General features: G+C 46.2%; 1 protein-coding gene across 1 annotated transcript in view; it reads right to left on the reverse strand.

The window, feature by feature from the left end:
• LOC119449362 (uncharacterized) overlaps positions 1 to 14,845 on the reverse strand; it is a 41,306-nt gene that overhangs the window by 8,646 nt on the left and 17,815 nt on the right. Inside the window, exon 2 of the mRNA XM_037712535.2 lies at positions 7 to 222. Within this exon, the coding sequence (XP_037568463.1) occupies positions 7 to 222 (216 nt within the window). The remainder of the gene's footprint in view (positions 1 to 6; positions 223 to 14,845) is intronic.

Genomic DNA, 14,845 nt, shown 5'->3' on the forward strand with positions numbered 1-14,845 from the left:
GCGTACCGTTCTTGGCGAGGCACAGGGGAGCAGGCCTGTTCCAGCTGTTGTGGTGGCACACCGCCTGGCTGTGACCACGCAGTGTGAATCCCGGGTGACACCGGTAGCGCACCAGGCGGCCCCTGTTGAAGATGAAGCTTAAGCCATTCTCGGGGGAACGGGGCGCCGGGCAGCCCACGTAGTGGTCCTGACTGCGACCAGACGACGGGCTCGCATGCAGGGCTGCGGGAAGGCACACACTTCACTATCCATCAACTGGCCTATTCTTCATTGGAGGATATTGGCATCATCGAGACAAAAAAAAAAAAAAACCTTTAAAGACATATTACGCCTGCCTTGAAAACTATGTGAAGCGAAGCTTTCGTCGAGCAGTTCATATAAATGCTGCCCATCTCTGTTTGGTGTAAAGAAAGCTGGCGTGCCCGCATATGCTCTCGCGCGTACCCGCGCTACGCACACGCGGCGATTATCTCAAAGCGCTAATTGCTATGATTGGAGCATCGGGCTGCTCTGCCGAGGCATTAAGGTCCGAACGTGTTTGAATTTGTTTATTAATTTTTTATTGCGATAGCAATTATATGGACACTTCAACCGGATTTATGTCATCGCCGTCGCCGTCACTGTGAGGTTCCGTATAAAGTCCAACGGCGATAAAATCGTCGCCGCTGCCGTATGCGCGAGTGAAAGCGCGCGGGGGACCCGCGCGCTATCACGGAGAGCGAACGCACGGCGGAAAGCAAACGCGACCGTCGCGCGAAAGGCCGTGGGGGAATGGGAGGGAGGGAGGCGGGGCGACGCTGTGCTGAGGCACCAAATGCGTATCTTGCAACCGGGCTTAAGGGGAACTAGTCACTATATCTCCAACGCGAAAGCAATAAAGCGGGAAGGCAGCACGGGAGGGAGGGAGGGAGGGAGGGAGGGAGGGAAGGGGGGCAGCTTCTACTCTGCCAACTACTGGGCTTGTACTTTGCCCGCTCGTGGCGGTCGCCCTTACCGTCTCTTATCTCCACACGGCTGTGACCTTTGTATGCGCTGTGCATTCGCCGCTCAGTTTCCGTTGAAGCGACAGACCGCACGAACCTTCGCCCGCTGCGGCGGCTGCGCTTGCTGCCAGCGTTTTGACAGTCGCTGTCAGTCGTTGTAACACCACGATTGTTAATTCAATTAGTAAGCGAATGTGTCCAAGTTTATGCAGCCGATAAAACTACTATCCCTACTCCGAATAGCTCTCTGCTAATTTGATATCGCAATTGATGCTTCGCCTTTCGGGCGAAACAGCGACATTTTTAAGAATTCCGCAAGACAGAAGCACCCAGTAGCCACTGCCGGGAAGCACAGAAATGTTCGCTTGAAAAATTATGCTAGATTCTCTTCCATGCTGCACTGAAGACAGTTATACGCAAGGTCTACGAACGTAATGTTTATATTACTGCGTTTTGGCTGCGCCATAGAAGCAGCTATTAAAGAAATCAAAGTGGAGTGTTTGGCTGAGGGATCATGAAATAGCCATCTAGTCGATGCTACAGTGGGGCGGGAGAGAATTTACACGGCCAAGTTGCGACACTGGGCAACAAAACAACCGCAGTGGCAGGAAGTGCTATGACAAGAGAATACGGACTAGTATAAACATTTTGTAAGCTCCTTCTGCGACTTAGCCATTTGGCCACGCTATCAGAAGGGTAGAATCAATGTTTTCTGAATAAAGATACCTGACAAGAAACGAGTCCAGTTAGCAAAAATAAACAGTGCAGAACTGACAATTACAAGTTTGCTCACGCTCAAGTTTTCGTCGTTTAGAGAACGTTTGCGAATACAGCTCCTGGTGGGGCTGTTATACTGCCATACATGCGTAAGAGACGATAAATGTACCTTCAATAGATAGGATCAAACGAAAAAATGTACAAACGAATGGCGAGTTAGTTGAAAGCTTGAGAAAGGCTTGCAGCCATGCTGAGGCGTTCGAAGTGGTCAGCCGGGTGTGCCAACTTTTGTACCACACAATTGTGCAGCCGGACTTTGACGCTTAGATTCTTTCACCAAAAGTCCTGCAAGAATGATAGCGGAGCGAAGCGGCACACTGTCCTCCGCGGACAGAGGGACGTGCGTGCGCGCATCAAGCTGCCGTCTACGTGAAACGACAGAACGGTCAACGATTCTGGCGCCGTCGGAGCGCCGTATTATTCCGCCTATATGCGGGAGTGCTTTGTGTGCGCCAGCATCTTTCATGGTGATGAATGAAAAATTGCGCACCAGGAAGTGATCCGTGCTGCGCAATATCGATGAACGTGAGGGCGATACAAATCGTCATTCTATCACGCTGTTTTTTAAAGGCAAGCGCGAACAGAAACCAACATGGAGCCAGGGTTATCAAGGCGAGCACAAAGCCAAACGTCAAAGAGCTCCAACGTGTCTCGCTTCGCATGCAGCTGGGAAACAAGCACTTGCGGTTGTTGCCTATACACGCGAATCCTTGGCAGCATACTTACAACACAGCCGATGCGTAATCATTGGCCCAGCTGCAAGCGCTATTGCTCAAAGGCATACACATATGTTGGTTGCTAAATAAGGCGTAGGGTTCGCGCGAGTTTGTATCACATGATTAACGCTGCCGCGCAGGTAAAGGGGCAAAACAGGAGCCGCCGTGTGGCGGAAAGCACTGACGCCAAACTGCCTCCCTTTTAGACCGGGATCCGACAATGAGTCAGCCCTTATACCCACCGTGTACTCTACAGGCACGATGGCTTCGTCCCGCCTTTTCTCTATCGAGCGCTTCCCCCGCAATACAGTTGCGCCATCTGTCCCTGACGTCGTGTCCACCCGTATCGCGGCAGATTTGGCTTCGAGAGGGCGACAGCACCATATGGGGACGTCGCCATTGCGCCACCGCGTCCGCTGCGAGTGAGCCCCCGCACAGCCTCATGATGCTGTCTTCGGAATTAAACAAATTCATTTCTCGAGAGTGCGACAGCAATGCCTCGACAGCGATGGCTCGCTGTTTGCGTGAGAACCCGTACGCGAGGACTCGTTCCACTGACTCGAGCTTGCAGCCGCGGGAAATTTATTTATTTATTTATTTATTTATTTATTTATTTATTTATTTATTTATTTATTTATTTATTTATTTATTTATTTATTTATTTACAATACCCTCAGGGCCAGTGAAGGCATTGAGAAGGGGAGTGGATTAACAAGCGAGATAAAATAAACATAACTGAATTGTTTACACGGATAAAAATAGCACAGAGAGAAAAAAAAGAACAATGCAGTAAGATTTCACACAGCAACGCTGTAATCCTGTCGTTATATAATATTAGCTAAAGCGCTACGAAAAAGTGAGTTGTCGTTGATGGACACAATATTGGCGGGAAGGTGGTTCCATTCAGTGGATCTTCGAGGCATGAAAGACTACAAGAAAGCGTAAGTGTTAGACCTATCGATGCCAATTTTATGATGGTGATCCATGCGATGTGATAAGTAATGAGGTCGAAGAACGAATTCGTTGCTCAGCGTAGAATTATGATGCAGCTTGTGAAACAGGACTAAACGTGATATTTTGCGGCGTGACGAAAATGATGGAAGCTGAAGGTCGCACTTCATGGCTGTAATGCTTACGGTTCGGCTATAGTTAGAATTAATAAAACGAACACTGTACAAGTTCAATGGCACTAATTCGTTTTTTGTGACATGGATCCCATACAATTGTCCAATTGTCCATTCGTCCAAATTGGACTCATACTCCAATTTTGGACGAATTAGAGTCTTGTACAGCAATAACTTCAAAGAATATGGAGCGCTGGAAAAGTTACGGCGTAGATAACCAAGCATGCGGTTTGCGTTTTTAATGACGTATTCTATATGGGTTGTCCAAGTGACGTTGGATGAAATAAATAAGCCCAGGTACTTATATGAACTTACTGATTCTAAAGGAACGGTATTCAAATAGTATACATGCGGAATACTATTAATCCTGGCGACATGCATAGTTTCACACTTACTAATGTTAAGTTTCATTAACCAAAGTTCACACCAGTTAGCAATCGCAGTAAGATTAGTCTGAAGAGAGTTAAAGTCGTCAGAACCTTTAATTTCGCGGAAAATAACACAGTCATCGGCAAAGAGGTGAATGCGAGAGGGGAGGTCATTAATGTAAATTAAAAAGAGTAATGGACCAAGTACAGATCCCTGAGGTACATCAGAATGCACCTCAGTAAGAGACCGTTAACTGAGACAAATTGCGAACGATTAGTAAGAAAGTATTCAATCCATTTTAAAACATTAGACTCAATGTTAAGATGACTAAGCTTATGAAGTAGTAGTTTATGGCAAACCTTGTCGAAAGCTTTGGCAAAATCTAAAAATATGCAATCGACGAGTGATGATCGGTCGAGAATGCGATGAAGTTTGTGTGTGAGAGATACGAGTTGAGTTTCACATGACTATGACGTACGGAATCCATGTTGTGCAGGTGTTAAAGAACAAGTTAGATTCAAGGAATTCTGTCAGCGCTTTAAAGATTATATGTTCTAGTAACTTACAGCATGTACGTGTTAGAGAGATGGGGCGATAATTAATGGCCATGGCTTTGTTACCTGACTTGTGAAGAGGAACCACCTTCCCAATCTTCCATTGTGAAGGTAAAGTACATGTGTCAAGAGATTGCTGGAATATCTTCGCTAATATGATGGAACAATATGCGGACGTATTTTTCAAAAATTTTGCATTGACAGAGTCAAAACCGGGAGAAGAGTGATAGTCAAGATTTTCAATAAGTTTAGCAACACCACCAACGTCTACGACAATAGGGAACATGATCGGGTAGTCATAATTCTGTGATTCAGAAAGGTGAGAACTAGGAGCAAGGGAAAAATTTTGCACGAAAGTATCGTTTCATAAAGTTGGGCATTCTTCGTTAGAAACATGTTCGCCAGAGGAGCCCTGTAAAGTACTTAAATTATCCGAAGAAGAGTTAACTACGCGCCAGAATTTACGGACTTTGTTTTCAACATAGATGGCAAGGAATTAGATAGGAAATAATGCTTTGCGCTTTTTAAAGCAGTTATGTACGCGGAAGAAGCTAGTTTGTATATCATCCAACGCGAGTTAGTAGCGCATGCCCTAGCTGCTCGATAGAAGCGTTTCTCGAAATGATAGAAGCGTTTCTCGATAGAAGCGTTTCTCGAAATTTTCTGCCCGACCGTCCTTGCGCTGCGACAACGTTTCTGAATTTTGTACAGCCTACATTGCTTGATGGGGATCGTCGAATATTTAGAGTGTACGCGTGCGTTTGTCGATGTGTGTGCCATTCGTGGGCTTGTGTGACCGCAATGCTCGTAGCATATTTCTCGCCCAACGCCTCAAGTGCCATGCCAAGCTCCTCTCTACTGTCAGCACCTTCGCTGCAGTAGCTGCAGCGCCACTCATTATTAAAATTAGCAGTCAATATAAGCTCTGCTTAGACAGACAGCAGCTGATGCGCAAGAAAGGGGAAGGGGACTTAGCCGTTACCCAATATACACCCCGTATTATATCTGAGGCCATGGAAAGCTTGGGCAAATATGCGAGTCTATGCGGTACAGCGTCTCCGCACCGTGTGCAGAGGCGAACGACGGGCAGATCGAGCGTATGTAAACTTGCCTTTTCCATCAGTCGAAGCTCAGCCCGAACGATGTCGCAAATTACGGCGCTAATGGCAGCTCAACTGTGGCAACGCCCAAATATCTCCAAGGGTCAGGGACATTACGAGGAAACGTCTGGCATGTACAACTATCGAAGCAACGTCACCGCGCAGGAAAAAGACAAAAAAAAAAACGGAAACAACAACAAAATTTGTAGGAAGGACAACACGAACTACCGGTCACAGAAAGAAAGCCTAACAGCACAGGCTAAAGGGAAGGCAGCTAGAGCGCCGACCCATCAATCACGGACACGGTGTGCGCACTCGGCGAAAGGTAAAGGCATGACAATTAATATTTTTACGAGATAATCGAAGGACTGGGCTTACGCACTTGTTCTGTGCCACGCCTCGACCATAAGGCGTACTCCTTCGCTGGACAGCTTTAGCTGAGCGTCGCTTACGCTCCGCTCCGATCAGATTTCACGCGCTGAGGCACTGCAAGGAACAGCGTGGATCTCGCATTGTGACAAGCATATCTTGCTGAGACAAGGTAGCGCTGGTGCCGTCGAAGCCCATACGTCCGGCAATGGCGGCTTGCGGAGGTACAGCAATGCCATCTACATTTCGCGGGGCCAACTTCTCGGCGGAAAAAAAATCTAGATTTACCCATTCGAGGCTTGTTACGCCAAGTACTCTACTGCGCCAGCTCACATCACATCGCTATGACATCGCATATACTGAGCACGCAACAATTCAAATGAAGCATAGTAAGTGAAAACATTCGCCACAACATCGCGTCACAATCCAACGTGAATATTCCCATCCATATTTATAGACCTCATTCTACAACCGAACACATTACACTGGTAAGCCTTGAGAGTTTTGCATGAATTCAGGGCAATGGGTTCACCAAGATTTTGAATGAAGTAGCATATCCATGTGTCTTTAGTACCAACACACATCTGTTATTTCGAAGTTACTTTGAATGATTACTTTGAAAATAAACATTACTTTGAAATGATTCACAAAAACGCACTTTATTCTCCTATAACATAGCACGCGTGCCGCCTGTAGCTTTTCTCGGGTACTGAAGACAGCTAAAACGTAATATTTAGTGAAAAGGCAGTTGAAAAATAATGTTACTGAATCAAATCTTATCAGGTTAACACTACACACACACACACACACACACACACACACACACACACACACACACATATATATATATATATATATATATATATATATATATATATATATATATATATATATATATATATATATAGTCATTACTTGTTATGGCTACGCATGAGAGAGTTTTGACGACATTACAGTGTTGAATACGGCAATGCAATCTCGGCATATCTCAGCACGCATCGCCACGAGCAAACTTCAGAAAGCCTGCACAGTTTCGTATTCATACTTATTCGTACATGGAAGCAAGCAGCCTGTGACTTCACATTTTCCTATTCTACTGGAATTGTCTGTACTTTTTCAAATGTTTCCATTGGAGATGCATAGTTTTCGACAACTCGTGTCCTGCCCCGCGAGATGTAGGCACGCTTCAATCGCACGACTATAATTGATGTCGCTGCTCACTGGAACCGTATTTGAGCCTCGCGACCATGTGAATTGACCTTGGCTGAGACGCGAGGGGCGACGCGCTGACTGCAACACGAAACGAGCCAAGCAATGGGATTTTGGCGATCTTCGTTGCGCTGCCGGCACGAGCGTTCTGCGCGAGGCGGTCGTGTGAAAATTGCTAGCACAAATGCCGTCGGTCTGAGCGGAATGCAGACGCTCAACTAAAACGCCTTTGTCTCAATAGAACTTTGCTGTCTGCAAATTTTACACTTCCAATCGCGATCGTGCATCGAACACGTAGACGGCGTTCGACCGGAGAACGATCGTTCACGCTAAATTAATATCCCATGCAACAGCCTGTCTGCCTTATGCATAAGAGCGACCGCAGCTACAAGGAACTTTATAAACTACGTACGTCTGTATGGGATCCTATATTCTAGAATTAGTGCTGGCCTGACGCCAACAGCGCAGCTGTGGTCATCGGAGCGACTTCAAGCCACTGGACTCGACGCACGACTCTAGAAAGACCCCAGCGCATAGAGTTTCTAAACAAAAAATAATATGAAACTCTATGCCCCAGCGTGATGGACATGTATATACGCACCTCTTTATCTTATCATCATCATTCATCGCTGTTTTTCTCCCCCCCTTCCCCAGTGTAGAGTAGCAGGCCAGCGCAAACTATCGCTCAAGCCTGCCTTTCCTCAAACAAACGCCTCTCTCTCCGTACAGTGTCTGAAAGGGTTTGTTTAAGCGCCAAGCTCTTGACTGCTAACCCTCCCTGACCATGGCTGCTGTCTTGCCGAATAGTTCTTACGTGGAAAAATTCAAGTACGGGCCCGAAGGTGGCATCGGTCCCCGAGCCCCATCCATTCGGCCATAATCGCACGTCGTGCCGACGCCAACTAACTGCGGATTATGCCGAGTTCGGTCTACAAAGTGACGCTGAACCATTCTTGAAGTAACCAGCTGCGGCATATCCCCTATTTCAGTCAGAATCTCTACACGACTGCCGGATTGGAATTCGTCGCCGCATCAACGTTCTTCCTGGGATCGGCCACGCATGACATGAATGGAATATGAAATGGAACGTCACAAAATACGGGCCCGGGTTATTTGTAACCTACGTGGAAGATGTCAACACATTGCGTGAATTTTTCTCCGTAAATAAATGACTTATTCGATAAACCCTGCAATAATGTGCATATTATTTTTGGTCCCCGCGTTATTGTCATCAAAAAATATATTTCTCTTGAAATGCGTTAAAGAAACACTAAATGGGAAAATTATTTGTTCTGTATCAGTAGATTACTCTTCCACAATACCGAAAACATCACTCTTACCGCGATAAACCGCTTGGTAAGTTAGAAAGAAACGAAAAACGCAGAAGGCCAGTGGCGACGCCACCTTCAAGTTCCCGCACCAGCTCACCATGACGTCATTTATTTTATTTATTTATTTATTTATTTACACAATACTGCAGGCAGCAATGCTGCCCAAGCAGGAGAGGGTTTACAAAAGAACATTTTTTAGTAGTTTTTCAAATGAAACATAAGATGTGCATTCAACAACAAATTCCGGTAAATGATTCCATTCTTCGCTCGTAAGTGGAAAAAATGATTTCTGAAAGATATTAGTGCGGGCAAAGTACGACTGGACTACTTTAGAATGAAAAATACGTGCCGACCTGTGTGGAGCAGGGGTAATATATGTGGCATTTGCTAAACCAGTTTGATTATGAAACAATGAGTAAAAAAATTTCAGCCTGGCGATTTTACGGCGCACATGGAGCGGATCCAGTCCAAGTTGGCCTAACATACCAGAAACTGACGACGAAGTTTTGTAGTCAGAGCAAATAAACCGTGCAGCCAGGCGCTGAATTCTTTCAAGTTTATCAATTTCCTTATTACAGTATGGGTCCGACACTATGGAAGCATACTCTAGGACTGGGCGAACGAGGGAAAGATAAGCTTGCAGCTTGACAGATGAAGGTGACTTCTTTAGCTTTCTACGTAGAAAGCAAAGTTTTTTGAATGCATTTGACAGCGTATGCATATATTTTGAATGCATATGGATATTGACAGCGTATTCTAGGTCTCAGTTAATTCTTTAGCGGTAAAGATTGACTACATTGTGTTCTAAAGGAGCCGAAGACTAAATATGGCAAGTTTCGCCAACTTTTGCTGAGCCAACGTGGCCTAAATACGAAAAATTACTTTAGAAGTCGTGACGTCACACTGAAGTGCTGACGTTCCATAGGGTTTTCCTCGCGAAGATTCACAAAATTAACCTTGAGCTTCATTTTCTCTTCAAATAATTTCCCTGTTGCAGTGTAATTAACGACAGCAGAGTTTTCCAAGAATACTTTATCAGTCTAAGTTGATTTATTATTTTGATTTAGTGTCTGCAATCTGCAAACAGCTGGTCTCAGTTAAATTTCCTCAGAACAGCTCTACTGCCCACAAAATAATAATAATAATAATAATAATAATAATAATAATAATAATAATAATAATAATAATAATAATAATAATAATAATAATAATAATACATTGCCCGAACTTAGAGTATAAACATGCGGATATGCTCCCGGTTGTGAAAATAATAGTAACATAACAAGGAGAAACACTTTTTTCCTTTAGGGTAACTGCTCGGTGACGTAATGGTACTACCTGTTGGCAGGCGCAGTTAAATCACGTGGATGCGGCAAAGCGTTTGTGGCAATGCACCGACGTTCTTTTAGAGAAGCGTCACTGAACACGAGCGTCAGCAGAGACGCCGATTCTCTCGATGGAAGCGCGGCGACAAGCACGTCTTCCATTGGAATAGTGACATCAAATAATGCTGAAACGCGCTCTTTTGCCGGTGCTTACACTCATGCGCGCATGAACATGGAGATATATTAGCCTGGCTGGTCAGCATGGAATGCTACACCACAGGTGCTAGGAGAGATTGTGGTAAGATACCTTGCGCGTGACATAAGCGAACACGCCCGATGGTCCTCCAACATGGCGGCAATAGGATGACGTGGATGAACACTGTCACGGGTGCAGTGAACTGGAGCATAGAAGATTCTAGTAATAATACCACGGGCTGTTCTACAATGCCGTAGACGCATGCAGTCGGAATGCTGCTGGCGTATGTGCCAGAACTACGCACAAACACCGCGCGAAACGCCGGCGCACGCAGCTTTTCACCATGCAGGCCCTCCAAGATGGCGGCTAGGAGAGGTTACTACACGCCAACTACACACAGCGATCCCACAAACAGCACATGCACCCCACAGATTCGCGCATGCAGGGTAGAGATAATGGATACCTTTAGTTCGGCATAATCAGCAGATGTGTACGTATAGTACAAAATAAGGAAGCGCGCCGCAACACATTGAGTTTAACGTGACGTGATGCGTTTTTCTCAACTAGACATGTCATATACGAGGCGTAAGCGTTTTAGGATGCTTCTCAGCGCCACCGATCGCCAGAAGCATACACTAAGTTTCACTAGCGGCTTGGCCTAGTGCAATCGGCGCGCTGGACGATCGAGGAGGTCATGGCCCCAAACCTCCAAGTCATTGCGTACGGTGCTTCGTGACAGGTAATCTAAACTCGATGCGCACACGGCACTTTCAGTGCGTCGCTGTAGCGCCGGGAGAGCAGAGTGCAACGCGGCCGTCGTCCCCGCCGAGGGCATCGTTCCCGCCATCTGGTCCAGGCCCTTGGCAAAGAGCGGCACCGTCAACAAACAGGAACTGCAGGCGCTCGAGGTTCGCACGCACTCGGTGCCAGCAAAGCCGTGCAGCACGAGGACAACGCCAGCCAAAGCGATCGAAACACGAGGCACTGCTTTCTGATTGGCCGGCTCTCGTGCTCGATTCAATCATGCTAGCAGCCGACGACCCAACAGCGAATGCCAATCACGACACGGGCTCGCATGCGACTGCTTCCTTCGAGGCTCCTGACGGGCTGGTCCATGTGCGCCTCCAGCAGTGATGCACGCTTTTCGTGGGGTTTGGTGGCACGGCGGCGGCGCCCCCCCCCCCCCCTCCCCCCAGCGCTGAACGAAGAAGCAGAAACGAAATGGCAAGGGGCAGGAACGAAGCTTCCGGTGAAAGATAGGTCGACTTCCGGCGCCGTTGCGGAGAAAGAACGATTCGCGCAGAGCCGGCGCGTTCTTTGAGGAACCGCGGCCGTGGCATATACGACAGACGGCCTAACTTTACAGTAGTGACATCAACAAAATTTACTCCATTCCACGACGGATGTGGGCCGACGGGCACTATAGATGCATCCCCGTTATAGTAGATGCGTCCTGGAAGAAACATCTTGCGTTGCCGCAATCGCGACTCATATAGTGGGCCCTCCACATTTACTTTACCTGCAATGTGCCGTATCTTCTACAGATTCATCTTATTTGTTTCTTTATTTATTTATTTACATCATACTACAGAGCCATGGTCCAATAAGGAGGGGCAAGGTACACTGATAAATACGCAATAAAAAATAACATTATTTACTATTATTTATTTATTTATTTATTTATTTATTTATTTATTTATTTATTTATTTATTTATTATTATTATTATATATAATATAACGCTACAAGAAACTGAAATAAAGTTACATAATATAATGCTACAAGAAACTGAAACCTTAAAGTAACGATAGAACAGCACGCAATAGCAACTTGACCTAGAAGAACATATTGAGAACGTGAGTTTCTAGTGATTCCCCGGAGGCAGGAGGTTGAAAAGGTACGGCATTTCATTCTTCGATGGTTGCGGGAAAAAAGGGAGGAGAATTTCAATGTCTTGGTAAAGCAAGGACAGAGAGAGGGCAGAAACGACGGCTTTGTTGGGATTCACTAAATAGGCTCGGACCTAGAGAGAGGTTATGGTTTAATAATGGATGTAAAAATTTAAGGCGCTGATATACTTTTCGCCATCTTCTCATTCGTACCATTCATTGTGCCGAATGGTACGGCGGCCCACGAGATTCAATAGAAAACGAATCGTTGTAAAGTATTGTCCTGACGTGAATTTGGGCCGTGCATGTTTAGGAATATATCAAGATCCTCGAAGGTGCCTTGTGGCAGCATCGCAGTCCTTAATTATTGTTTTTGTGTGACCACTCACAAGCTCCATAAGAGGAGAAAAAATTACGCAGCTCCAATGCACATGGTAGATTATATATGTGACACGACGCTTTAGTGACGCTGTTACTTAAATTATATGCAGCCAACGGCAATGAGTTTACTTTAGTCTTATGCAACATGTAGTCTCATGCGATGTTTATGATTGTGCACATTAACGTTATCTAGGTCAATTACTAACAGGGAACCCTGATCACGAGAAAGAAATTTACAGAAGAATAAAATTGGGTTGATGTGCATACGGCAGGCATTGCCAAATCCTGACTGGGAGCTTACCACTGTCGTTGAAAAGAAAAGTGTACAATAATTGCATTCTACCGGTGCTAACATATGAGGCAGAAACTTGGAGGTTAACAAAGAAGCTCAAGAACAAGTTAAGGACCGCACACAGAGCGATGCAACGAAAAATCTGAGGACTAACGTTAAGAGACAGGAAGAGAGCGGTGTGGATCAGAGAACAAACGGGGATAGCCGATATTCTAATTGACATTAAGCGGGAAAAGTGGAGCTGGGCAGGCCATGTCATGCGTAGGATGGATAAGCGGTGGACCATTAGGGTTACAGAATGGATACCAAGAGAAGGGAAGCGCAGTCGAGGTGGGCAGAAAACCAGATGGGGTGATGAAGTTAGGAAATTTGCAGGCGCAAGTTGGAATACAGGGGTAATTGGAGATCGCAGGAAGAGGTCTTCGTCCTGCAGTGGACGAATGATGGCTGATGATGATGATGATGATGATGCCGACATTAACGTTCACAACTTTATTCTCGTGCTTTTTTCATATTTACTAAATACTGGGTTCACCAGCTATATCAAAATATAAACGCCAAATCAGGCCGAGGCGTCTGCGCAGGTATGTCGCGAGGACGAACGCGACGTATGATGCGGACGACGTATTATAAATGGCTTTCTAGTGGAGCACAGCTCAGCCCGTCATCATTTGTTTCTGTGGTCTTTTTTCGCTGGGAGGAGCGGCGTTACCCGTCTTGCAGCGAGTCCCCGTCAGGTTCGCGATCTTCCATCGAGGAAAACGTTTCCAGTTCTTCGGGTGATGATTCCGCGGAGAACGAACACGTGACCGTCTTGAAGGCAATCTCGGCTTCGTGCGAGTCTTTCCTGAAGCCTGTACCTCAACGCTGGCCTGATGCCATCTTGTTTGTGCCAGAAGACTCAACGAGCAATCTGCGTGTCCTGAACAGGCAAGTTCTGTCATTATTCTTGGATAACACTGTTCGGAATGAAAATAAGAATGTCAGACTAATCAGCAGAAGAAACATTCTCGCTCATTTACGTCCACTTATTCCAAAACAAATTCAGTGCCAAACGTTCCTAAAGCTTGGACACGTGAAGGTCGCGTCTACAGGATCAGTGGTGTGTCCCCGGTGCGCAGAGAAGACACTTGTCATGCAACCATCTTCAAGTGCCCGAATTTACAGGGCTATCATGATGCCACTTCCTAAGACGGTCCTCAAATTAGGAACAAGTCCGCAATCCTCAAAGAAATTGTCAGGAAAAATTCGACGTAAAGAAAATCTACTGAATTTGTCCGAGGTCGCCGCCGTCGACACCGACGGTCTCCCAGACAGAATACGGCTGCCTGCAAAGGGACGTCTACATCCACATCCAGCGCATTCGAAGCTGGGGGCAGATCGGGGACCGAAGCGAACAAAGCTTCAGGAAACCATGGCCATGATCTGCTGCCACAACCACAAGGGGTCGCAGCGTGCTGCCTCTACTCTGACATGCGCCACACCTGCTGACGAGGTATACCAGCAGTGGCAGATCAAGGTGTACCTATGCTACGGTCATACACGTCCGTCATCCGAGTACTCTTAAGCAATCATGCACACTGTATTGGCGCAAAGAGCGACGTATGTGCTGGATTCGCTGAGTGCAGCGCTGCTATCCCTTGAGTGGAGCAAAGCACCACAAACAACCGTCCTTTCTTGGACAGAAAATATACGAGTGAGGCCGCCATCGACTGAGGCCACCCAGATCGCGCGCTTCCTTCGAGCTGCCTGGCCGAATGACCATGAACACTTGAGCGTGTTTTGACTTGGCGTATGTGTTGTGCTCTCGCTGGTGTGCTCTCTCTTAAAATCCACCATTTTTCCCTCTTTTTAGTCTCCGCGAAATTCACTAAGCGCAGTTTGATTTTTCTCGTCGTGTTCTTCCTTGTGCACAGTCACAGTACGTTCATAAGAATGCCAGCGTTTCTTGGAAGCTTTCAAAACTTATTTTTCCTCACTCAAAAAAAAGGGACTATTTTAAAGCCTTTTACCGCACGTATTGTTTCCACATCTTCCTACACCTTGAAACACCTAACATTACGGAGTTGGACAAGTCGCCTTTCCTCTCTCTCCTTGCAGAAACACGATGATGGGGTAGAGAAGCTCGAGTTTAGCCGTGGAGGCTCCAACGATAACATCGGTTCACACGCGCCTATATTTAGGGCTCACAGCAGCTTTCACGGCTCCCTTCCAGAAGCGCGCTCTTCACT

The sequence above is a fragment of the Dermacentor silvarum genome, chromosome 4 (assembly GCF_013339745.2).
Source record: "Dermacentor silvarum isolate Dsil-2018 chromosome 4, BIME_Dsil_1.4, whole genome shotgun sequence".
Taxonomy (NCBI): Eukaryota; Metazoa; Arthropoda; class Arachnida; order Ixodida; family Ixodidae; genus Dermacentor; species Dermacentor silvarum.